Below are 25,399 nucleotides of genomic sequence, written 5' to 3'. Positions count from 1 at the left end.
AGGCATAAACCCAAAATACACACACACACACTTAAACTAAAAGATCTAGGTATGAACCCAAATACACACACACACTAAAACTAAGAGATCTAGGTTAAACCCAACTGAGCACACACACACACACACACACAAATACACCTAAGAGAAACTGCCTGCTGAAGTGTTTAAGTTTCAAATGTGAGCGCCGCGTGTCGTATCGTCATTTCTAGAATATTGAGTTCTATATAGAGGGGAGGGGATCGGGTGGTGGACAATGACGTCATTAATGTCGGTGAAGATCTAGATGACTCCTTGGCATGCCTGTTTGAGCTAGGAAAGGTCGGCTTGACACTAACCTCGCTCCTGGATCTTCTGTATAAAACATTTCTTATCGCGGAAAAAAAATGTAATTAGACTTTCTTAAACTTCTCTTGACCTTGACATCTTTAAACATTATTTTTTAAGTAAGTGGAATGTGCCCTGGCCTGTCGTCACGATGTTCCGGGGTTCGAATCCTGCCCACCGCCTACTCCTGCCGTCCAGCAGGAAGTTTGGGCTAGGACGTAAAAATTCTCATTTCATAAGGAATGTCCGAAACTTAAAAAGTCAATCCAAGTCATCTGAATTAAATCATGTGAATTAAGTCATGAGAATTATGTATTTATATAATTCATTTCTACATTTTAACCAAATAGAAAATCAAACTCATCTTGAGGCCAAGAGCCTCTTAGCCACCACGACCCCTCATTGTTCATGTGTACTTATAAACGTACAAATGTCCTGGCAGTGCGAATCAAACAGTAGACAGAATTAGAAGAGTTATCTCGATCTGTTTGACATTCATTGATTACACAAAGATTTACCTCCCTTTGAGGTTAAAGCCCTCGGCACCGGAAACCTTGTGTACCGCCAGGATTAGCCAAGAATTTGGCGGTTCTTTTACGATAGGTGCGTTTACGCGGTGTTCTGCCTGTCGTCTGCACTGCAGTGTGTTATTGCTAACCATTTAATTGTGCAGATCGGTCTGGCAATGTGGCCACTTGGTTTCAGGAGAGAGTGCAGATGTCTGGGGTTTTTTTTTCTCTGCTATTTTATTGCCACCTACAACGTGTTGTTTCGGGATTTAAAATGTTTATGGGAGCAGACGTCAGATAAAAATGTCAGTGTGAGCTCAGGTCAACGCCTCGTTATTGTACGGACATGTGTGGTCAAGGTGACATTGTTGACTTGACTCTGTCCATAAATGGACTGTGTCCATAAATCTGATTGTTCATTTCAATGTAAAGCGAATACATAGTGAAACCATACGTGTAGAAATGCTAGAAGTCTCCCGCCCATGCACCTACTCTCACTTTCTAGACCAGTGCTCCTCAAACTTGGCTAAACGAACCATATATATGACTTACCCTAAAATGTCTAGTCATGAGGGATAGCGTCTAAAGAGGAAAAACCTAACTTTGTGTATAAATTTTAAAATGTAAAGTCTACTGCGTAGTGGAGTTATGGAGTGTGTTTTTCCAAGATGATTATAAGGAAAGGGAGTATTCATTGTTAGTTGAAGAGAGTGAGCATTAATTTAATATTAGTCTTGTAAAATGATGCAAGATAAGCGGCGCTGTCGTAAGCTGTGTTATTAGAATGCCAGACGAATCCAGAATGCCAGAGTGTAAAGACGTGTTGTTTTGTAGTGATACTTTGTTCGAAATACCATTTTATATTGGTATTAATGTCTACCTCATTAATTTCATTTTTATATCAGGTTGAATGTGTAATAAAAGTGACATTCAGTTTAGTTCACAAAGAAGTTGTTCAAGTTTTATATGTAAAAAAAATTAATACACCTACAGCGGTTTAGTTGTCTACCAGCAGTTTGGTGCTACAAGTCAACGACCGTCAACAGCAAGTAGCATAGTGGTTTTCGAACTATGGGGTCTAGAGTTAAAATCCATATTTCTGTTTTTTTTTCAAAACGCCCCTGTGAAGTCGGTTGATCTTTGTGATGGCCATATGACACCCTCGTTAGCCTTAATGATATGGAAAAGCTGTGCATCATCTGCCCCATAGTTTACACGGTATGAAAGGGGTAACTTTACTTACGCTTGTGAAACAGTACCTTGAAAAATATAAAAAAAGGTTTACATAAGCTTTCTTTAGACCTGGTCATTTCTGACTTTTGTGTGATGTATTTTTTTTTTAAGAAAAACGTCAGAGAAGAAAAGCAAGGCCAATGACACTAGCTCCAGTTGGAATAACCTGCCCAGTGTGCAGCCGAACATTCCGGGCTCACGTAGGTCTCACTAGCCACATAAGGAGGCATAAAACCCCAGTGAAAAGCCCTCAGCCCCCTGGATGACAAAGTGGTCATCATCGAACCACGATGGACGAACTGTATATATAATCATTAAACATTCATATGTTTAATCCCCCAGCCCTTTATTGTTTAAATACGTAATATTTTTAAATGTCGCACAATATATTATTATTTTAAACTTCCAAATGTTGCTATTGAAACACAATTAAAAAAAAACAACATATTAAGGAGTATTTTAAAAAATATGAATGGGTCAAAAGTTCTGATGATTTATATTTGTATGACAGTTCAGCAAAGATTAACTCTTTGGTCCCACAAGTGGAACATAGATTTTTAGACTCATTATCATTAAGATTGAAGGTTTAGAAGTAATTAGCACTCAGGTCATCTTTACCCATGCCTATCTCCTATTTCTCTCTCACTCACGCTTTCTCATTCAGTTACTCTCACTCACACACACACACACTCGCAAAATCACTTTTATTCCCTCTTTTTCTCTCCGTCTCTATTTTTCTCTCTCTCTTCCACCTTCTCTTTTTCTTTCGTAATCTCTCACTCTCTCTCTCTATCTGTCTGTCTCTCTCTCTCTCTCATACACAGTATCTCTCCTTCAGGAAAACACACAGTAACAGCCTAGAGGAGATGTAACAGAGGATAAGACACTTTGAAAGCTCAAATGACACAGACTATGATTGATATAGTACAGCCAAGACAAAGATTCTCATATCTTGAAGGATGTTCTCAAAACAAGATCAAAGGGTGACATCTCTCACCCCCCCCCCTTACCTCTCTGTCCTCTTCCCGGAGAGTAGTCCTACATCTAGTTGACTACAGTACATTTGTCATTGACATGTCACGTGGTAGATTTTGTGACCAGGTGACTGAGACACGCCGTTACAAGTGTTTTCACATTTACAGTTGCAGCTTATAGCGATGGCCGTGTGTTTGGCGACAGACATCGAAAAAACAAAACATTGATCAAAGTTAAATATAGAACCTCTTTTAAACCTTACGATCTATGGGACGGTCTTAGTGGCGTCCTAAAAATCCCTAAGTTCAAAATCCCAGCCTTTACCGAATTCGAACCAGGGACCCCTAGGTTCGGAAGCTAAGCACTTCACCACTTTGCCACCAAGCCACACGATACATTGCTAAGGATATAAATTAAGATGACCTTGAAGCAATGTCACCTTGGCGTGCTGTGACCATGAACACACGATTTAGTATAATGATCTCGGACTCGACATCGACAAAATACTTTGAGTGTTTCCCAAACTTTTTTCCGTAACGGGACACTTCGCACATTTTGAGTAATTAGAGGGACACTTTGCTTATTTTCTTGAGAGATTAATTTATGTGGTGGCCTACTAGTTAATTATTCCAATAGGGACACGTAATGAGGCCTCGCGGAACACTAGGGTTCCGCAGAACACAGTTTGGGAAACACTGTTTTAACATATTGGTGAACTATGTCAAAGTCTCTTTTAGTGCATATTTTATTCAGTGTCGATTCCTATGGTATCCCATGAGAGGCATCTGTCTTCTCTTAGCCCTTTCCACTTCTGCTCTTTCCAAACTTCCTTCTCACACGCACAGTCAAGTACCATAACTCTAGACATGTACCATAACTCTAGACATGTACCATAACTCTAGACATGTACTATGACTATAACTCTTAGATAAGTGTCATAACTCTAGACATGTACCATAACTCTTAGACAAGTGCCATAACTTTAGGCACGTATAACAACTCTCAGCAAAGTGCCATAACTCTAGACATGTACGTTAAGCAGTTTATAAACCAGCATGGTCATTTTCACGTGACTGACTTGCGAAAGAAAATCAGTACATTGACCCCTGGACAGTTATCTAAATAAAACACAATAGATTCAGTGGCCTAGCATACATGTAGCGAAGGGGTTGATAGCGCATGGGCTCAAGTATAATAGGGACCCACAGGGGCATTGAAACATAGTTTTTCTAAGACATTTAAGAAGTATTTTAGTGCCAGGAAACTACTATCTAAAACAGAAGTCTCTACTGAATGGAGTTTTGAACACGATTGATTATTTATGGCGATGCGTACAATTGAAATGCCTATTTTTATATCGATTGATACAGGAGGATTCGATTTTTTTATCACACTCAGCCCTCTCGTATCAGTGGCAATGAGGAGGGCCCATGATCATATTCTTGAACCCGGGCTTACCTTGCTTCACCTTTGAATAAATGTTAATATCGTCTAGCAATGTTGATAACCCTCCCCCCCCCTCCAAAAAAAAAAAACAAACTACGTAGCCTTACCAAATGTTATGAAGCTTAAAGTTGCCCACAAATTAATGTAACCTGCCAAGTTTTAAAAAGTTGAATGCAGTCTCGTTTCACCATCAACGTAACAAAATACAAATGTTTCGTGATTAATATCTCCTGGAATTGAAAGTATTCACAAGAATGAGCCGCCTCCCGCCCTCCTCCCTCTTCAAATCCCCCCTCCCCATCGCTCTGATTCTCTTCTTTCATTCAGTCTGACAGCAATCCTAAATTAAATAAAAATTGGTTTCCATTAATAGCTAGCTTTCATTCCGGAGTTTAAAGAAAGGAAAGAAAATGTCTTGATTGGCAAGTGGGGGAAAAAGGAAAAGATACGAAGTAGATCTACACTTGAGAACTTGAGTGCGCGGCGGTGGGAGGGGGTGTGGGTGATAAGGAAAGATAACTCCAGCTGATTAAGCTGTTCACTCAGGCGAGGTGGAGTTGATTGTGGGCCCTTTTCATAAGTACGTCATCGCGACGGAACATTCTTGGGGAGCTTACGAAATTAGGGAGCAGCAGAGAGGTTTCCTTTTTAAAGGCACCCAGACTCCTAGATGTACGTTTTTTTTTTTCTTCTTCTTTGTTGAGTTTGAAATCTATCTAAAACATTTCTTAGGGATATTCACAGCAAGGGCTTTAAGAGTGTGTGTGTGTACGTGTGTGTGTGTGTGTGTGCCGAGCGAGGGACTCTGGGAGGAGGGATGAAAAAGAAAAGATGGGAAAGTTTCAATATACATCGGAAATGATCTTTTTTGAGAGAGTCAGAAAGGCGGGATAACGACACCATTACACTGGATGGAAGAGACTACTTTCGATTCAATAATGGTTGACTTAACTGTAATGGCGACACAGACAATGAGGTGGGGGGGGTAGGGCTGGGCGGAAACATGAATACCAATTTTAATAGGATAGTACTACAATGTAATGTTTTGTCTTGCAGTTTCTCTCCTTTTCTATTGCTTTCTCCCTCTCTCTCTCACTGTCTTTCAGCCTATGTCTCTCTGTCTCTTTCTCTCTCTATATATATATGTATATCAAACTCGTTCTCTACCTCTCTTTCTCTCTCTCTCTCCCTCTCTTTGTTTAATTCTTTCCCTCTTTCACTCTCTTGGTCTTTTATCCCATCTCTCTATCTTTCTCTAGTCGTTGACTTTTGTCATGTTTCTCTTTCCCACATCCTGTCTCCTTTTTTCCCACATCCTCTCTCTCTCCCTCTCTCTCTCTCCCTCTCTCTTCTTCTTCCATTGCTCTTCTTTTTTTTGGAATTAATAATGTTTACCTTTGACCGCTCAGTCATTTATATATATTTTTGTCTTTTACTTATTTGTAGAGATGTATGTATACATAAGTGATGTTACAATAAAGACACAATGTAATTTATATCCGAGATTTTTAAATGCCCTCACATTGTGGCTCTTAAAACGTTTTGGCAATTCTTATATTAAAACTATGCATTTATGAAAATCTAAGGGCGCCCTGAGACCTATTCATGATTCACTTAGTAGATGATAGTTGTCTCCCTTAACCGGCTGTCACTTGTATATTCATGTCTAGATATTTTCTTGATAAAATATATCATCTATATGTTTTAAATGTTTTAAAGATTTTCTTTTATTTCTGTTTTACTTAGACTTCTTATATATCTTATATTATATTATATTATAGACGTTACTTCAAAAAAAGTACCTTCAATAAAAATACAATACGTTATTGAAATTATTTTTTTATTATTTTATTTAACTGTAGGCAATTCTATTAAGTTTTTTTTTCGGTCCCTCCCGCTTAATATTCGTAATCAAAATATTGAAGCCTTCTTTCTCTTAGGGCCGCCGCTGAGTTTAAATGAAAACAAACTCTAATTTATGCTTTCCTGTTTACATATTTTTTTTTATCAACGAATTTTCTTGCTATCTTTCTAGTTACAGCATGTTTAGTCTATATATTACGTTTGAAATGTTCATTACATGTTCAGTGTCTTACATTGACTAAATCCTTGGAGTGTTTGTATGTTTGTTTTTATACAAGTTCATTCTGAAATGATGACTCAAACATCCTAGCCCATATCTCTAACGTGAATGCAGGGATGGCAGGCAACGGGCGGGGGTTAGAACCCGGGACCATTCTTAATTCTGACAACAGTCGGACGCACATATCCCGCGACCAAGTAGCATATTGTATGTTTTTCGCCTAGAGAAACAGCTGTGTGTGCGCTCGTCTGTTTTTTTGAGAACTTAGCTGTATGAAAAGGGGGGGAGGTAAAAGGGATTTTTTTTTAAGCCAAAGCTACAATTCTGACGTAAATAATGTAGACTAATATCAGAAATGTCCATTGGTCAGCAGGACTAGAAGAATGTCTGTAATTAAAAACAGTTTCCATGGTGAAAGTCTCATTTTTTTCTAATTTGGTGACTTTGAGGGGGCCGCCTATGAGTTTGTGTGATAACACAAACTCTCTTTGTAACCTTGTTAATTTCGTTTCTTCGTAAAAGGAATTAGTCAGTTATTAGGATTTTATCTATGCGTAAGTATTGGCTAAATTTATATTGGAGTAAATGTGTGTGTGATTAGATTTATGTGTGTATAGATGTAGATCTATGTGTGATGAGATCTGTATATGTGTGCATACATGTATGTGTGAATAGATCTATGTACCGGATACTGTAACTATTTCAGCCGTCACATTCATTCACACTGATTCCGTGATTTTTTTTCCCCATGATTCAGACACTCAGGCACCCAAAGACATTCACATATACACTTTGCGCGAGAGGAAAGTCCTCCCCCTTGTGGACATACTCTGAGCACGTGACTAGATTACGTAGTTCCGGTCTGATGTGCTCGCTGGGTTACAAAAAAAAAAGGACAAAAAAAGGCGTCGTCTTCGTCTCCTGGGGTCATGCCGGGTTAAGTTGTGGCTAAGTCGTATTGGTCAAATTGTGGCAAGTCTGAATGAGTTAAAAATACTGACGTAAAATAATTAAAGTTTTTAAATTTAAGTGGAGATAAAATGAGGTTTGGAGATCTAGATTCGGTTGGAGAGTTTCTTGTTGATCTATCCGGTGTGCAGAAAACGAAAAGAATTTATAAAATGTACATTTTTTAAACAACATTAACATCTTTTGTCTCTTTAACTGGAGTAGAACGACGTTAAAAATTTATTATGGATTTATTTATTTTTTTTATTTTTTTTTTGGTGTGCTTGACGAGAAATTAGTTAAAATCAACAGCAAATTTGAAGAAATCTGGCACATACAGTAGAAGTTCAAGGCAGAAGTTCATTTTGATGTTCAGAATAGATCTGTGTGATTTTGTCACTTAAAGTTCCCCTTTCAGACCTTGTGGCCTATAGGGCAGACGATGTAAAGGTCATCTGTTTATGGGGTCAACGATTAGCCTTTATGGTCACGTGACGTCCACTTATTGACTTCATTTAGATTTAACAGGTCAAACAGGTTGTTGTTTTTTTAATCAGCTGAACAAGTAATTAACACGCTAAAGAAGCAGATGTCTTTTTTTTTTTTTTTTTTTCAATATTGTTGGCCTAAAATAAACGTTTTCTTTGTCATGTGACCCTGGCGCCCTATCCGGAGATACATCGGCGTCCGCAATGTGGTGATCGTTGGAGATGCTAATGGTTTCAAGCGCCCTATAATAACTTTTGTTAATGCTGTTTTAGAATATTAGAATTTGGTCGAATTTTCTACAGAAAAGTCAAATTAAGAGAAGATTGTTTTAATTAATCAAAATCTTTGTTAAATGCATTCTTAGTTAATTAGATATGAAAAAATTACTGTCTAAACTTTATTAAAAAAAAAAAACCTGCTAGACGTGATTTGTTTTTCTTAATTGTAGAAAAAAATGTTTTGTTTTTTTTTTGTTTTTTTTTTTTTCCATGTATCAAAATTCTTTTTTAAGGCTACGGTCTTCATAGGGAACTTTATACTGGGATTCATTAACAAAGCCGTAGGTCAAAGATTGTCTAGAGATCAGAGGTTGCGCATTGGTTCTGGTAAATCTTAATCCTGTGATCTCTACACGTTCAAACAAACACGGGGAATTCTGGGATAATCAGCTTGTAATCATTAAATAAACAAAAAAAGGATACAAATCTTTGAAGTAGGTTTTTAAAGTATTATGTTGCATGATCTCAAAGTGCGCTAGCAATGAAACTAATTTTTCATCAAAACAAAAACAAAAATATTGTTACCAAGCTTATATCATCTGAGTCTGTCTGTCTGTCTGTCTTGGTGCAACCTTTGAATAGGTTTTTGCTCCCGTTTTCCATTCTCAGATCAAGTTGAAACTTTGCACAATCATTGATTGTACATGGCAAGACATGAACCAATCCAAAAATTAACCAATTACTTAATCAGTTAGTAGTAATTAATTCATTTTGTTTTATCTATCAGCAAGGGAGCCATGTCATTTTCAGATTAATAGTTCTTGCCCTAAGACAAGCTTTGTATTTTTTTTTAAAGTAATCTTTTTTTTTTTTTTGCTTGTTTAGGAAAATAGTGTTTGTTTTTCTATGTTCCTTTTGATGTGAAGACTATTACATCCTAGCCCGGGAAGGCTGAGACAGCGGCGGGCAGGGTTCATGCCCGGGACTATTTAGACGACAGTTCAGAGCGCATACCACTCGACCAGGCTGCCATCTCAACGGAAAGCGTCCCTCCTAGAAGCAAAACTAACCAGTGCCACAGATAGCCTATGCTTTCAAAATTGTAATTGACTGAAGTGGTGGTATAAGCTGAATTAGTCCCCTTTAAAGGTCGTCGTCTGAGTCTTAGTGAACACAAACCTGAAAAAAAAAAACGTCGATACTATAGAAACAGTAGATTACTATAGGCCTACAATCTTCCAAGTTCATAAGCTCTCTGTTATCAGAGTGGTTAACGTGTTGGCTTGAGAAGCCTGAAAAGGCTTGAGCCATGAGTTTGAATTTAGGTCGTTCAGCGACCCCCCTTTTTTTTTTTTATAAATGCTTTTTTGTTTACTTCTAGATCTATTACTAATTTAATTACATGACGGAACAGACTGAGCCAGGCTTATTGATACAAATACGCTTCGTATACGTTTTTTTAAAATAATATTTTGTTTTGTATTTTCTTGTTTCTATTTAGCTTTATACTTTTGTGTCAATACTTGTGGGCATATGTACAACAAGACGTGAGTATCTACTTGAGTGTATACTTTATTTTGTTTAAATAGAAACAATATTTACTTTGAATTTTTTTTTTTACATACAAAATATGTGTGGAAGTTCTGCTCTCAACCGGAAATGATTATGACAAAGCTAGTCCATAAATAGCCTCATTATATAAATTATTGCTGCAGATGATTAAAAAGAAAGACGCAGCCCTCGCAATTAATGCTCCAGAGCTGAAATATATGCATAAAAAAAAAAAAGGAGAGAACTCTCCAGCCCAATTGCCCATTGGCAGCCAATTATCAAGTATGCTAATTAAAGGTGTTTCAACTTCAAGGCATTCTTCAAAAGCACAGCGACTCGTGCACAATTAAGATCTCAAGGCGGAAAGGGGGCGGTAATTCCCTTGCACGTTCTAAAGAGGGTCCGAGGTCCCCCCCCCTCCCGCAATCGTCGTGTGATGTCTGCACTAGCATAGCGCAACACTACCATGCCACATACGGTATTGGCGGTGTCTAAATCAAAGTCTGGTTCAAAAAGATAAAGCTTTCTTTGATGCAGCTTTCTAAGGCGACGGGCCCTCTCTAAGCCAGACGTTTGGTTTCTGTTAACATTTATATTAGTGCTTCCTTAGTAACACGCGTATAAATGGATGCTGGAGAATAAACGCTAATTTAAGCACCGATTAACATAATCTTATTATCATTATCATTATAAAGTAAAGTTACCCTCTCAGACCTTGCGATCTAGAGGGCAGATGATGTAAAGGCCATCTGTTTCACGAGCCGACGGTTAACGAGGGTGCCATTTGGCCAGCACAACGACCAACTGCTTTCCCACCTAACGTCAGGTACCCACTGGAGCTGGCTGGACCCATGGGCGTCTTCAAAAATCCACAATTTCAAAATCCTAGTCTTCACCGAGATTCGAATTCGATACCCCTCTCTTCGGAAGCCAAATGCTCCCTCTCTGCCACCACGCACCCTATCGTTATTATTATTCAACCTATAAATAATGAAGGCTTTTGAGCCCAGATATCAAAGAAGAGCACATTATTCCACGTTGATACGCAGACCCAGGAGTGACATACATATTTTGTCACACCCAAAATTATGTCTAAGACCGGTCTAATCGAAATTCCTTTTTTAAAACCACTCACGGCTTTATTTATTTATATAGGAATAAACTTTGTTACATATTATGTGTTGCATTTTCCGCATCGACTGTTCGTGATGAAACAGGTCAATACGTTATAGAATTAAAGCTTCTTTGGAAACATTCTGGTTTATAAAACTAAAGAAATAAGACAAAATATTGGGTCAGCCCGAGATACTTGTTTCTAAAATAGGAATGCCCCCGTGTTGTGTACTGTGTATGTGTGTTTCTAAGATGATAATGAAGAAAGGAAGTATTCATTGCTAGTATTGTAGAATGATGCAATATAAGCGGCGATGTCGTAAGCTGTGTTAAGTACGTGAGACGACTCTAGGATGCCAGAGTGTAAAGACGTACTTTTTGTTAATCATGAGCTACATTTGTTTAAAATAGAAATTTATATCATTTTATCTTACGTTTGATTTTTCTATATTGTAATAAAAGTTATTAATTTTGTTAACAAAGAAGTTACTTAAGTCATTTCAAGTTTTATAAGTTTAATACGCCTACAGCGGTTTAGTCTACCAGCAGTTTGGTGCTCTACTTCAGCAACCGTCAACAACCCTGTTCCCCGCCCCCCAAAAAAGTGGTACACCTAAACCAGAAGTTCGTCGACAAATCTCACATCTAGAGTCCAGAACTAATGTCTAGATCTTCTTCTACTTCATGAGTACATATTGCTTTCTGATTGAGGAGAGTTCTTGGCGTATAGATTTCTTTGTATTACTCAGACGTACTCCTACTTCTTTGGTTTACAATGAAAGCGTGTGGCCAATGCAATGACCTGACTCCATTACCTTTCAAACATTGAATGGTTACATCCGTTGAGCTGACTTAGTGAATGGCATTTAGTGGGATCCGAATGTGTTGTGTTTTAACAGGGTTCGAGCCGCAGCCTTACAACTTACACATTGGATGAAATATTCAAGGCGTACTGCTGTCGATATGAATAATGCATGATGGGTGAATGCGTTAGCTCTTTGATTAAAAATAAGCCCATTCAATAAAAAGTCACATTTTTTTGTTATTTATTTATACAGCGAAGACTTAAATGCTTTTACTATGACTAGTAAGGTTTTCGCGAGTGCATCTAACCGTAACGAGTGTACGGAGCTCCAAGCCAGTGTGCAGTCCATACTAAAGGTATTTTAGAGTGACTGCTAACAAAAAATTCCAACACTCCAAAAGACGTGTGCGTCTGTGTGTGTGTTCCACGGTCTGTCGCAATTTTTATTGTTGTCGCCCCCTCTCCTCAACTTGAAGTCACTCTCTAAGCGCCCTCCTGTCCCCTCGTGCCCCCTGCCTCCCGCTTTGAACACCCTTTTTTCTCTCCCTCCTAAGCAACCATCACCGATCTAGCGGTAAGCCCCTTTCTCAGCGCTATTGTTATCGTCACGTGATTTAGCCCGGCTATTTTTATCCTCGAAGGTAGTCCACATCTTTTCACACACACCCCTCTCTCTCTCTCTCTCTCTCTCTCCGTTTCTCTACACTCCTCCTTTTCCACCACGCGTTTGAGAAGCGGCGCAGAGCCAGCGAGTGCGGCGAGTGATCCGAGGCGAGAGAGAGAGGGAGAGACACGGACGGGTGGAGGCAGTACTAGCGATGTTGTGTATAGTTTTGTGTCCAAGCCGCTGTCTCGCACGCCTTCTACCGTCCTCTCTCTTCCCACCACCCTCCTCCCTTTTCTTCTTTGAGTCAAATACCAGTGTCTCTTTAGTAAGAGAATAAGATTTGTAGAAGAGAGAGAGAGAGAGAGGCGCTCTGTGCGATGGTTCCATTCACCTGCATTGTGGCCCCGTGGAATCGTAGGGAAGAAAGTGTATTTACTTCTTGCGTTAGTGTTTATTTGTTTTAGTGTTTCGCGCGTGTATATCAGCGCAGACGTCTGCGAGCGTGTCTGTGTGTTATTCCACTATATCTGCCACTACAAGTCTTTATTCAATGTGTTTATTTGGTTACTGTGGATTACTGCTGTCATTCTAAATTACCTTACTGTTTTATTGGGAGTATTTCTTGCTGAGTGAGATAAAAAAAAAATTAACAGCAACAACACGGCGACGGGAGTTTGCCTGTCAATCAAACAGCATCTACATCTCGATCTACCTGTGGACGCTCGGCCCTATCACATTGCGATGTCTGCTCGTACCATACCCCAGTCATTGATGCAGTGATCCGCTGTTATATGTTCAAAAAATGTAACAGGATTTTTCCCAGGTTTACATATTTAAAAGCATTAAGTGCCAAGTGATTTAAACAAGTGAAATTATTCATTTTTTGAGATAATTTGTGGATTTTTTGTTCTAATTATTCAAATATTGTACAAAAAATTGTGATTTTCATAATTTATGGATATAAGTTTGATTTAGAATATAGAGAAATATATAGATGTAGATAACATCTTTATATATCGTAATCATTGTTTTTGAGGATTAGCAAAATTATAAATTCTGAACTGGATTTATGAACAGCAATAAAACTTTTCATTCTTTTGGAGCAAAATCAAAATCTACGTCTAAAAAGGTTATTGGTTCATGTCAATGTCCTTATTTAAACAACAAGTTTGATAACGATATAGAGTCTACATCTAGATCTACATCACTTTGTATTCAATATCAACATCAACATCTAGATCTAGATCTATAACGATATAGAGTCTAGATCTAAAAGTTTATACAATATCTAGAGAATCTAGACTCTAGTCTAGAATCTAGATCTAACAAGCAGTAAAGCCTATGCTATTCGGACTTGTGCGTTCAAATCTTTGTGTAATTCTTCAGATAATGGACATGTGATTTTATATGATGGTTTATGATTCTGTGTCCAATACATTGGCCATAAGTTATTCTAGGTCTGTCCACTCCAGCGCGGCCTCCTGCACCTGTTTCGGATTACTTTGGATTTAACTTCAGCACATTCTGAGTCGAGTTGTAGGTACTGGTCACTGAACTGACCATTCACTGGTAGAGGGGTGAGCTGAGTGATGGTTCAGGTTCCAGAAACCAGTACACTATACACTTGGAGAATGACCTGGGTAGTGCATTATTTACTACTTCTGTTGCCCACTGCCCTGTCCTACGTAGACAGTGGACGTACGCTGCCACCCGTTTATTGGAATTCTACTAATTCACTGTGAGTACCCACATTTATTTTTACATTATTCACACCAGCTCACACCAACTCAACATCTTGCTATTTCTTCTTTTATTTCCTCTCTACTTTAACCCTCGTTATCCTATAATTTACCGTCGGTTCTTCTCAAACGTTTATCAGCAAACTGAAATTTTTATTATTAAATGTCTTATACCAATTAAAAACATATATAGAATTAGATCTAGTTCGTAATAATGTTAATATTAGCAAAGAATGCACTAAAAATTATTGTGACAATAGAATTCTTCAAATTAATTAACGGAAAACAAGTATTACAATTGTGGACAATAAATGTAGATCTAGTTCAATGTCTATTCAACGCGTGGCATTGTTACACTTTGTAAGTCTTTGACAAAACTTGGAGCTAGAATTTGAACTATAGACCCATCACATTGTGGCTAAATGTTGCAAATGAATATTTATGGATACATCGTTAATTACAATGCCTTTAAGCTACAATAGAATGTGGCCAAATTTTAATTATTTTTCTTATGCCTAATAAAACTAGAAGATGTTTATCTTTTAAACCGGGGACTACGCGGCCATGTCCAGCGTTTGTTCGGTAGATAAGTCACGGTCAGTGTCAAAACATACGTGTCAAAACTTTGAACTGGCTGTTGTTTTGGTCTGTAAGTGGACAGAGGGTGGTGGGAAGAGTAAAATTAGTCGAAAGTAACAGTGGACATTTGTCCGTAACAATTTTTGGCAGGTCCACAGGGCATTCTGTTGTGTTGGAGTGTTTTTCTTCTTAAGTAGGTGTGTACAAGTCTTAGTCATTAGTGTGTAGGTCTGTAACGTTCAGCGTCGCTTAACGGTATTCAACCCGTATTGTCATGTTGATACACACGTTGATAAACATGTTGATGTCCCAGAGAACTATTTGGGTGGTAAGGCGGTGGTCAGGGCCGAGTGTGTTTAATATTCCGACTATGACCCCGCCAATCATAAAACGTCTTTGTCAAAACAATGAGCGTCACCTGTCAGACGGCCACTTCTGACCATCGGTCATATTGTTTGACAACAACTCACGTACATAATTTATCAAGTGGGATCAAGTGGTGTGTCTTTTAGTCACTCATAAATTATCCCGCGCCCTCCTTACCGCTACCCCCCCTCCCCCACTTTATTTCTTTATTGTGACCAGAAACAAGACTTCACACACACATGTATACACACACACACACACTCGTGAAACCCATCTCACTGGTCACGGTCGTGGCTTCTGTTCCTCCAACACGCACACCTGTATTTGATCTGCATGATTTAGGTCCCCCCTTGTCATCCATTTTTCACACACCCCCCCCTCTTCTCTATTCTAGTTAGTCCGCCCCCTCCCTTTTTTTTTCTTCAGTGGTGTCCACAGACACCACCCTGTAAAATACCTGTTGAAATCATGTTTTTCTTCTTTTACACTATATTTCATACTAGAGATAGGAAACATATGTTTTAATGGATCATCTACTCACCATTTGTTTTTATGTATCAATAAACACACACACACACATTGATTTTACTGATATCGAAACACATGCACAGACAGACATAATAATCGGTTTATGTTAAGGTGGCGAATTTATACAAATAGGCCTCTAACAGTTAGGTGACCAACATACAGTTAAAAATCTTGCGATAACACAAGTATAAAAGAATGAATGCTAATCATTACTGTGCCTTAAACTGATTATTTTCTTAAATAAAACTACTGTTTTTTTAGATAAGTAATTTTAAACATTAGCATCTGCGCATGATGATCTTCTATGATGGGGTCATTTTTCAATATTATATCTAAGTTATAAATATGGTGTTAGGCTACGTCTTTAAAAAAATCATTTATATATATATATATTGCAAATCATTTTTATTAAAGACATGTGCAGCTCTACATCTTTCACCCAAACACACACACAATCTTCGAACACACCCGCCGCTCCAATTAATAATAGATTATATATTTTCTAGCGATATGTCGAATGGCCTTGACCTAACACCTGGTCAGGCAGAGTATCAAAATTCAAACGCGTCTTTAGCTATGTAACACATCAAATACTCTCTAACCCTAGTGTAATTTTTTTTAAGCATTACACGCTGTACTCTACATCATTATCCGAGCTTTTAGAAAACGCCTTAGACTGCCAAGCCGAGTTCTCCTTTTGAAATATTACTTGCATCGGCTCGTTATTACGTCTGCGGCTATGGAAATGGCTCGCGGATATCTTATCTTTTGGAATAGAAAATCGCTCTGCTGTCGTATGTTTGCAGTCTCGCGAGGCAAATCTCTGGCCAAACGTTGCGTAAGAAATGATATTGAGGGAGATAAAAATGTTCTTGTTAGATCGTCTGCCTGAGTATCTCCAAGTGCCAGGCGCGCTTTTCTTTAACTGTACTTTCTATTTTTTAAAGGTTAATCGTGTAATAATATTGTCGAACTTTTTGTTACTATAATTATTATGCTTTTTTTTTATTATTACAATTTTAATAATATCTAATTATGCAGACATCATAAAAGTTAATAATTGACGATTAATGAAAATCAATGCAATTTTTTTTTTCACGTACACACTGTACCCATAATACTAATTATGTATTAGATATCATTAAGTATTCTGAGGTAAAATGTACTTAATCAATGCTCTTTCTACTGTTTATATCTTTCGATCTAAATTGTTTTCTTTCTTGTATTTATTTGCAAGAGTTATTTCTACTGCTTTAAGCAAAATTTTCTATTCAATAAAAATTCGCATGTCTGACTTTAATAACATCAGAAATAACACCTAATTTTTTAAAAAGTAGAACTAGACGAAGACAGAAACTCAACAAAACAAACCTTAAAAAAACAAAACAATGCTGCATTGAAAAACCTGCCAAGATTGTTTTCACTATCAGAAGAAACTAAAGTGTGTGCGTGTGTGTGGCTTTTTTTTTTTGTTAGAGACCAAACAGACACACAGACTAAAAAGAAAAAAAAAAGCTTAGTTTTGCCATTATCCGGTTGAAAAATCTGGAATTGATAGGAAAAACAGGGTGGTCTCTGTATCGATTGGCTGGCGCCCCTCTCTTTACCCCCCAAACACGTCTTTGGACACCAGCGATGCCACATTAATATGTATTCTGTCCACACTAATCTCTTTTGTTGGGCCAAACTGGCCAGTTAGAAATGTATTTCATATTTGCCTTGTTTTCTTGGCCAGTTTTTTTTTTAAAGAGCAGAATTCAAATGACAAAGAACAACATCTAAAATTATTTTCAATATGCGTGCATTTTTTTTTATAAACTCTTAACACGTATGGTGATTTAAATCAAGATGCTTCTGAAAAACCTGTTGACCAATTTATACAATTTAATATGTAAGAACATTTGCGTTTTAATTTAACTTCCAAGCATAAACACCTGATTTTAAAATGCTGTTCGATAATGTTTGTGTGTGTGTAAAATATAACACTCTTTTTTATTTCAGTTCCTAAGTAATAATAACTTTATCGAAATTATAATGCTCCTTGTCCAATATCAGCATAAGTATTTTCAATAGTTTATGTGAATTTTTTTTGTTGTGTTTTGGGTATGTTCCTTACTAGGCCAGACTGTATCAGCGCTACTCGTTGACTAGGGAACATGAAAAAGATCAAGACTTCTATGTGCAGTCACTCAATGAACTCTTCTGTGTGTTCTGTCTGTTCTCTTTTGGAATGCTCTTGTTTTAGTTGTAAAAAAAAAAATTAAATAAGAAAAAATAACTAGTCTTAATCTTGAAGTGGCAGGCAACAACTTTAACTTTTGTAAACAAATTTCTTACATTTTTATTAAATAATAAATAAAGAAAAGTCAAATCCAGCTTTAGAGTGCGAAAAAAAATATTGTTGGCACGTTTAATACAAGCAAATTATTTTTTAAAGAGCTACAGAATTATTTTATGTAAAATTATCAAACCAAAAAATTATCATCTCTTTATAATTGGCACTTCTTCCGTACAAATGTGCACATAGTGCCTAGAGACAGGATGCCCAAGAACAGTAATTTGACAACACATTATTTTGTTTGCGACCTTCTGCATTCACAATATGCAGCGCATGCGTAAACATCAACACTCCATCTTCGTCTGCTGAATACAAATCTTTACCAACGATTTCCTTTCAACTCTTAAGCGCTTCTCAAGACTGTTCCATACACTTTGACATTTTCCACCGGTATCGTTTGAGATCCGTCCGTGATGATGTTTCTGTGTTTGCTAATTTACTTGAGAGATCCCCCCCTCCATCCCTCTCTCCCCACACATCTACTCATCCTACCCTGCTCGCCCCCTGACCCACAAAATCTCAATACTACTCAGCCGTAAAGAGGCTGCAGCGGTACGGAAAAGGGATGACTGATCAATACATGCTAACACTATTTCCATTTCTAAATGCAGCAAGTTCAGCAGCGACCCCCGCCCGCCCCCCATCCGTCCTTTATCCCCATCCCTAGCAGATATTTATTTATTGACTCTTTACCATAGTGAAAATATTGTCCCCGAGTTCTCCGCCCCTGCGTCCCGACACAACGACAACACGGGTAGACTAATATTATCTTTCATCACTGGTCTTGTTGATGCTGGGACACGTCTTCAACAGATGAATTCTTTTTTTTTCGTATTTTTGTGTTAAACGGCCTGATCGTGCCGGATCAAAAATAGGTTTTATAAACCTTGTCATTTAAAATTTGATTATTTGGTGTCAGAAGCAAATACGTTTAAACTTTAGGTCTCTTTTGGCCTTTCGCCCCCCTTTTTTTTTTATTGTTGGCAAAAAAAAAAATTATTACACGTTTCTTTCGAAAATACATTTTAGAAAATAATAATTGTAAAGGGTAAACATAATCTTTGATATTGGAGTTGATACTTAAGACGTGTTGATACTACTTCTTAATGTTGTAGGTGTACTAATACTGTGTTTGGCTTGAAGCTGGAAGATTTTATTTCAAATCCATTTTATTGTCTGGATTAAAAAATGCTAACCTTTTCATTGTGAGTATAATTTGACTTAGAGTTATGCTAATTAATATTTACTCATGATATATAGTCTTCATATTATGCTCATATAATAATTTTAACATGCTCTGAAATCTGATGTTGCAGATGTTAAATTTGGATCTGTATGTCCTTGTGAATTGTGGGAAACCTTTCTGGATGTACCTTTATCCTTTACATTTTTTTAAAAAGTTTCTTTCATTTACAGCAATGTGTTTCTTGTTAAATCCGAATGAAACATTCAATTGTTTTTCATGGGTTCATGATCTTCTTTGGCATTTCATCCAGAAATTTTGTATTGGAAATTTTCTTTCATAAGGCATGCCCTTCAAATCCCAGTTTTGTTTGACTTAAAATATAGCTTCAACTATACACTTTAACTCCGAATGTAACTCAAATATAACTTAAACTCCACTTTAGCCCCTTTCTTACTCATATAACAACAGAGTTAGGATATACTAGTTATTGAGAGGAGAAGTGGAAGTAGTTATGATTGAAGTATAACGATACGACAGGGGGTGCTTGGCTTCCGAACCTGGGGTACTGAGTTCGAATCTCAGGGAAGGCTGGGATTTTGAAGTTTGGAATTTTTTAGAACGCCCCGAGTGTACCTAACTCTAATGGGTAATTTTTAGTTGAGCAAAGTAAAGGTGGTTGGTCGTTGTGCTGGTCACATGACACTCTGCTCGTTTATCGTAGGCCACAGAAACAGATAACCTTAACATCATCTGCCCAATAGTCAGCATGGTCTGAAAGGGGAACTTGACTATAAGATCTGACGAGGACTCGAACCACAGTTTGTTCATCATTTTTTTTTTTCAGAAATAAAACTTTGATACTAAACTTCTTTCTTAAGTCCATAGTAGTGCCTTGCCTTGTCAGAGAGGGGGGAATAAAATGGTAATTGACAATTTAGGCTGGCCCTGGAAATACTTGACTTTTAAGTCAATTGACTTTTTATGTTATATAATTCTATCGATCGCTCCTTGCCGGGGGGAGGGACGGCTCTGAGCAAATAAATACGAGCACTCAAAGGTCGAAGGTTATGTAAATAATGTTGGTACCTTCACGAGGCTAGAACAAGGGGAAAGAACAATAGCGTAACGTATTCCAGTTGAGAGATGGAAGGCAAGACAATAGCCAGTCCAGAATGGAGATAAAGTTAGGCTAGAGTCTTGATTGACGAACAATTCGGTTTAAGAAAGATGAACTATTGCATAGATTTTAATATAGTCCATTAAAAGTCTCATATTATAGTTGTTAACTACGAATTAAAAAAAATATATTTAAATTGATAGTGAAACGAGCTAGAAAGAAGTGAAGTGGAAACCATGTTTTGTAAAATGTTTGACATGTTTCGAATGTTCCTTCAGAGTTGAAGATAGTTTACTTCCTTGTCCAAACCTCCCGCAGGACGACGGGGAAAGGGAGTGGGCAGGGCTTGAACCCGGAACCATTGATAAATCCGAACGACAGTCCAGCGAGCAAACCGCACGACCATGCAGCCATCCTGATTGAATGAGTGTTGTTTTTTTTGGAGGTTCGAGCCTCTTCCTTAACAGAAAAGTGTTGCATTGTATTGAAATGACTTTTTTAAATTGAAGCTCTAATCTCACCCCCTCCAGTCCCACAGGCCTGCATTATCAGTTAGCTATTTCATAACTGTCAAAGTTAGACTGGCCTGGGCTTACCTCGCAATGAAACACGTTCAATCCTCGGCTAGTGTTAATGAGAGATTCAATATGTGGTTTCAGATACACGAGAGAGAAGGGAGAGAAAGGCTGTTCTCTGTTGGAGTCAATCTCTCTGAAAGTGTATTGTTTTTCTTGACTTCTTTGTAGGAAAAGAAGTAAGCCGCGGGCGGGTTATGTTTTTGTGGGTTTTTTTTTGCAGCGGCGTCTACGCTTTTAGCTGATACTCGATTCTGGAAGACCAAAACAATAGCAGGAGAAGCTAGCCAGAACAATGGTCCAGAGATGGGGGGAGATTATAATGACAGGTAAACAGACGCAACGGACACCCGGGAAGTATAGTGTGAAATGTCAAGTCAGGGAAGAAAATGGCGGAACCTACCTGAGTCGAATTACGCGATTATTTTTTCTCATATTTTTTTTGTCTCAAACATTTTTCTCTTTAAAAAAATTTTTTTTTGGCTCAGAAGCGCGAAAACACCTCGAGCTGATCAGACGATAGACATACTTTGGAGAGTTGACATTGTTCTTACGTTGAATTTGATACTTGATTTTTGTTTGCAGCGTGGCGCGTTAATCGCCATCAAAGTCATTGACTTTTTTATCACATTTCTTTCTTGGCTTTCTTCTCTTTTCTTTGTATTCGAGGTTCTCAACTTGTGCATACAAAAAATAAATATGCACTTAAAATCGTTAGTACGTTGTGATCTTCCCGCTAAAATATGTGAATCCCTGTGGATAGATTTTGTTCTATTCTATTACATTGTCAAGTACAAGTCTATTTATCAAGACGCGACATCAGGATGCTGATCCTCAGATCACTGCTTAAGAAAATTAACAACTGCCTATGGAACCCACTGCGCATGTCTCAGATCTAGGAGCGGTTGTCAGAAATCTCCAGTTTCAAAAAGACAACAAAGAAGAAGAATAAGTTTAAATAGTAGCCCGTGTGTCACATTTTTTTTTTGTTATGGTTTTTGCTCGTTTCTTTTGTATTCGAAGTTTTTAACTTGTATATATTTAAATTGGTAGTGGTTTCCGGTATGTTGACTATAGCCAGTTTCAAAATGATAGGAAAGAAATATACAAGTCTAAATAGTACCCGATGTGTCAATAGATGTACACCTCCCAACTTACTTTCCTTAGTTTTGAAATTTGATTTGATGTGAAGATAAGTTTGTTACTAGCCTCGCGAATCTCGGAACATTTATGCGCTAGAAATGTTCTGTTTAATACACTGTAACCTCTTGACCTCGTCTAGACCAAAGTTATGACCACCTGCGGAACAAAATAAAAAGGAGATGGGTGGGTGAAGGGAGTGGGCGAGGGGTTGGGGGTTGGTGGTTTTTATGTTCATCGCGCTCGAGTAGAGAGTGTGGTCATTCGCGAGCACTTCAACGGTAAAGAGGACTTGGTCACTATTTTATGGGTCGCACAATTTCAAGACGTCACTTGTTCAATCAATTCATTGCTAAAACGCAAAGAAACACATTTAATTTAACACATAGAATAAGGCTCTTTCAGCTTATTTTATAACAGAAACCACAATATATAAGAGTTGTTAATAACGGATTTAAAACGAGTTTTTGAAATCTGTGTATGAAGATTTAAATTATTTATTCCATGCACGTGTTTACTCTCTCTCTCTCCTCCGTACCGTGACAGCGGTAAATTATTTCGAGGGCCGTATTTGGCCCTAGGGCCGTTAGTTTGTCAACACTTGTCACGGCTGTGATAAGATACTGAAATTGGAAATGTCTTGATTCTTGAAGACGCTAACGGGCGGCGGCGCCCCACAAATAAGGAAAGCACTCGATTCACCCTCAGTATGTATGCTTACTTTTGAAATGGAGGTCACCCCACCGACACTACTGCGTTATGAATGGGCACGCTTTTTTTTTTTAAATTATATTATCGTGCGATGCATGTGTCTATGACACGCAGACGTGTGAAACTGTCTCCTCTTACGTCACGAGCAGACGACGTGTACACCGGCAGCTGATAGTGGAATGGAAACAGACGAGAGAAAAGACGAACAACATCCGAATGAGAATCTTACGCTCTCTCTCTCTCTCTCTCTCTCTCTCTCTCTCTCTCTCTGTCCTTTCCCTCCTATTTGTGTGTGTGTGTGACAGTCGCAGACGTGCTGGTCAAATTGAGGAGTAGGGGAATGAAATAAAACATCTCGGGTGAAAGAAACTCAATCCTGCCTCGTCCATTTAACATTGGACCTTGGCTTGTTACACACAGTAAACGGAAGCTTTTTTTTTCTTTTCAGCGTGTTATTTTGTTTTTTTTCTTTATCACTTTCCACTTTTATAAAGTAAACGTGTTTTTTTTTATTGTGCGCCCTAGAAGGGTTTCGGGTTCGACCCTTGAAGAATTCGATGGTTATGAGTCCATCCAACTCTAAATAGATACCTGAAAATATTTGGGAAAAGTAAAGGCGGTTGGTCGTTGTGATGGGCACATGACACCCTCGTTAATAGATGAATTTTTTTAAAAATTATCTGCCCCATGGATCCCAAGATCTTAAAAGGGGCACTTGACTTCCCCGCTTCAATAAATATGTTGTATGTTAGGTTCTATAAATAGACAAGGTAACCAATAAAAATAGTCTAGAAACTGTTTTAAATATATTTTTTTTTAGTTTAGAAGTAGGTCAAGGTTAATTATTTCCGCTTAGCTGAAAGCGTGTTGTTTTTTTTTTTTTTACTATTGCGTGAGAGGTAGCAATAAATCCGATGAAAAGTTTATAATGTAAATCTAGATACTCGTCTTTGAAAGAAAAGTGATCTTATCAGAAACCATTCCAAACCATTATAATTTGTCGCTTCATTAGGAATTCAATTTTATGCATGGCTCGTCACGACAGAATTTTTGTCCAGGACTTTGGAAGCAGAAACAATCGAACACTTTTACTAGTACACTCTGGTTGGGAACGTCTTCAGTCGTAAACGAAGCTAATCTTATTTATTATGCTGAACCTTTTTTTTTTTTTTTTTTTTTTTTTAAAGTATTCAATAAGTCGTGGTTTCTGTAAAATGATTTGATAATTCATAGTATTCAGTCTTATTTTTTTTATAGCTACAAAGTATTGCGATTGTTGGACAAAATGATTGGAAACACCAAACACTTTCTCGACACGTTCTAACCCGCTTATCGTACCCTCTAACCTTTCTGACCTCTCCACAGCCTCGTCTCCTTGCGAGCATCTTCTTTTCAGAAAAAAAACTAAAAAAAAACAAACACGCTGTCTTATTGACTCTCGATTTGATGCGTATCGCTCCATTCGTGACTGAATGCCGGGCCGTGCAGATTTGGTCTGGGCATTCCTTATGGACTAAATGACCACACGACGGAGTCTGACTTTTTACCCTTTTGCCAGGTTATCTGCACAGGTCAGCGCGAAGGGTGCTCTGGATTAACTGCATTGCTTTGATCTTTTGTCCTGTTTTAAGACCATCTCATTGGTCAGTCTGCTTCTTCATACTGTCACTGTCCGTACCACTTTGTGACTTTTCTACAAACCAGTGTCCATTCTTTGTTAGCCCAAAACCATATGGACAAAAAGCCTCTGAGTGATACCATGGTGTTTGCTTTTTACATTGTTCTCATAGCAAATTTCACCACCTCTGTTACCCTTAAGAGAAGACAATAAAGTATTTGACATACACATATAAAAATCTACAAGAGATATTGCATATACACAACATATACATATAGAACAATCTACAAGAGATACTGCATACACACAACATATACATATAGAACAATCTACAAGAGATACTGCATACACACAACATATACATATAGAACAATCTACAAGAGATACTGCATACACACAACATATACATATAGAACAATCTACAAGAGATACTCCATATACACAACATATACATATAGAACAATCTACAAGAGATACTGCATATACACAACATATACATATAGAACAATCTACAAGAGATACTGCATATACACAACATATACATATAGAACAATCTACAAGAGATACTGCATATACACAACATATACATATAGAACAATCTAGAAGAAACAACAAATGCTATCCATCGTTCTGTTTTCTCTAAGTTTTGTTATAGGTCAGTGAAATATTTGTGGGCGACTTGTAGACCACTCTTAAAGATCGCTTCGCTTCAGTTCCTAGTATATACATAGAGTAGTTTATGCTATTCGGACACCTATAGGCCCAAATTTGAAAGTTCGACTTTGACAGCGCATTATTTTACAATGGTTTGACATAGAAAAGAAAATGACGTATCAAAATCTTCTTTAGTTAAAGGAGAATAAGGATGACTACTTATATTTGTTCCCCAAACCTATATTTGTTATTATATTTAAGGTCAAAGAGGCCGTGTGTTTTCATTTAATTCGGACACATTTGACCCACATTATTTGATTCCGGACACCATAATTTCGGACAGTCTCTATATTAAGGCATCAATAAACTCAGATTTTAATTCTATATTAACATTAACTAACTTTTAAGATCCCCAGGCATAGCCCCTCACATGAAATCATTACGATGTTTTCAAACTATGCATAAATACGAACACAAAAAATAAAAATATGAACACACTTATTCTACCAAAATTAGGTCACTGGAATAGTGATTTCTGCACCGACTT

At 37.6% G+C, this 25,399-nt stretch overlaps 1 protein-coding gene across 2 annotated transcripts in view; it reads left to right on the top strand.

The window, feature by feature from the left end:
- The window catches only part of LOC106054337 (ephrin-B2-like), a 452,268-nt gene that overhangs the window by 287,824 nt on the left and 139,045 nt on the right, over positions 1-25,399 (top strand). Inside the window, exon 1 of one of the 2 annotated variants that reach the window (XM_056042981.1) lies at positions 12,574-14,039. The exons of the other annotated variant lie outside the window; for it this stretch is intronic. Coding sequence (XP_055898956.1) covers positions 13,891-14,039 — 149 coding nt within the window. The 5' untranslated portion in view covers positions 12,574-13,890. Of the gene's footprint in view, positions 1-12,573; positions 14,040-25,399 lie in introns of those variants that run through there. 2 annotated transcript variants of the gene reach the window in all.

Source organism: Biomphalaria glabrata, chromosome 10 (assembly GCF_947242115.1).
Source record: "Biomphalaria glabrata chromosome 10, xgBioGlab47.1, whole genome shotgun sequence".
Taxonomy (NCBI): domain Eukaryota; kingdom Metazoa; phylum Mollusca; class Gastropoda; family Planorbidae; genus Biomphalaria; species Biomphalaria glabrata.
This window is presented reverse-complemented; position numbering and strand designations above follow the sequence as displayed.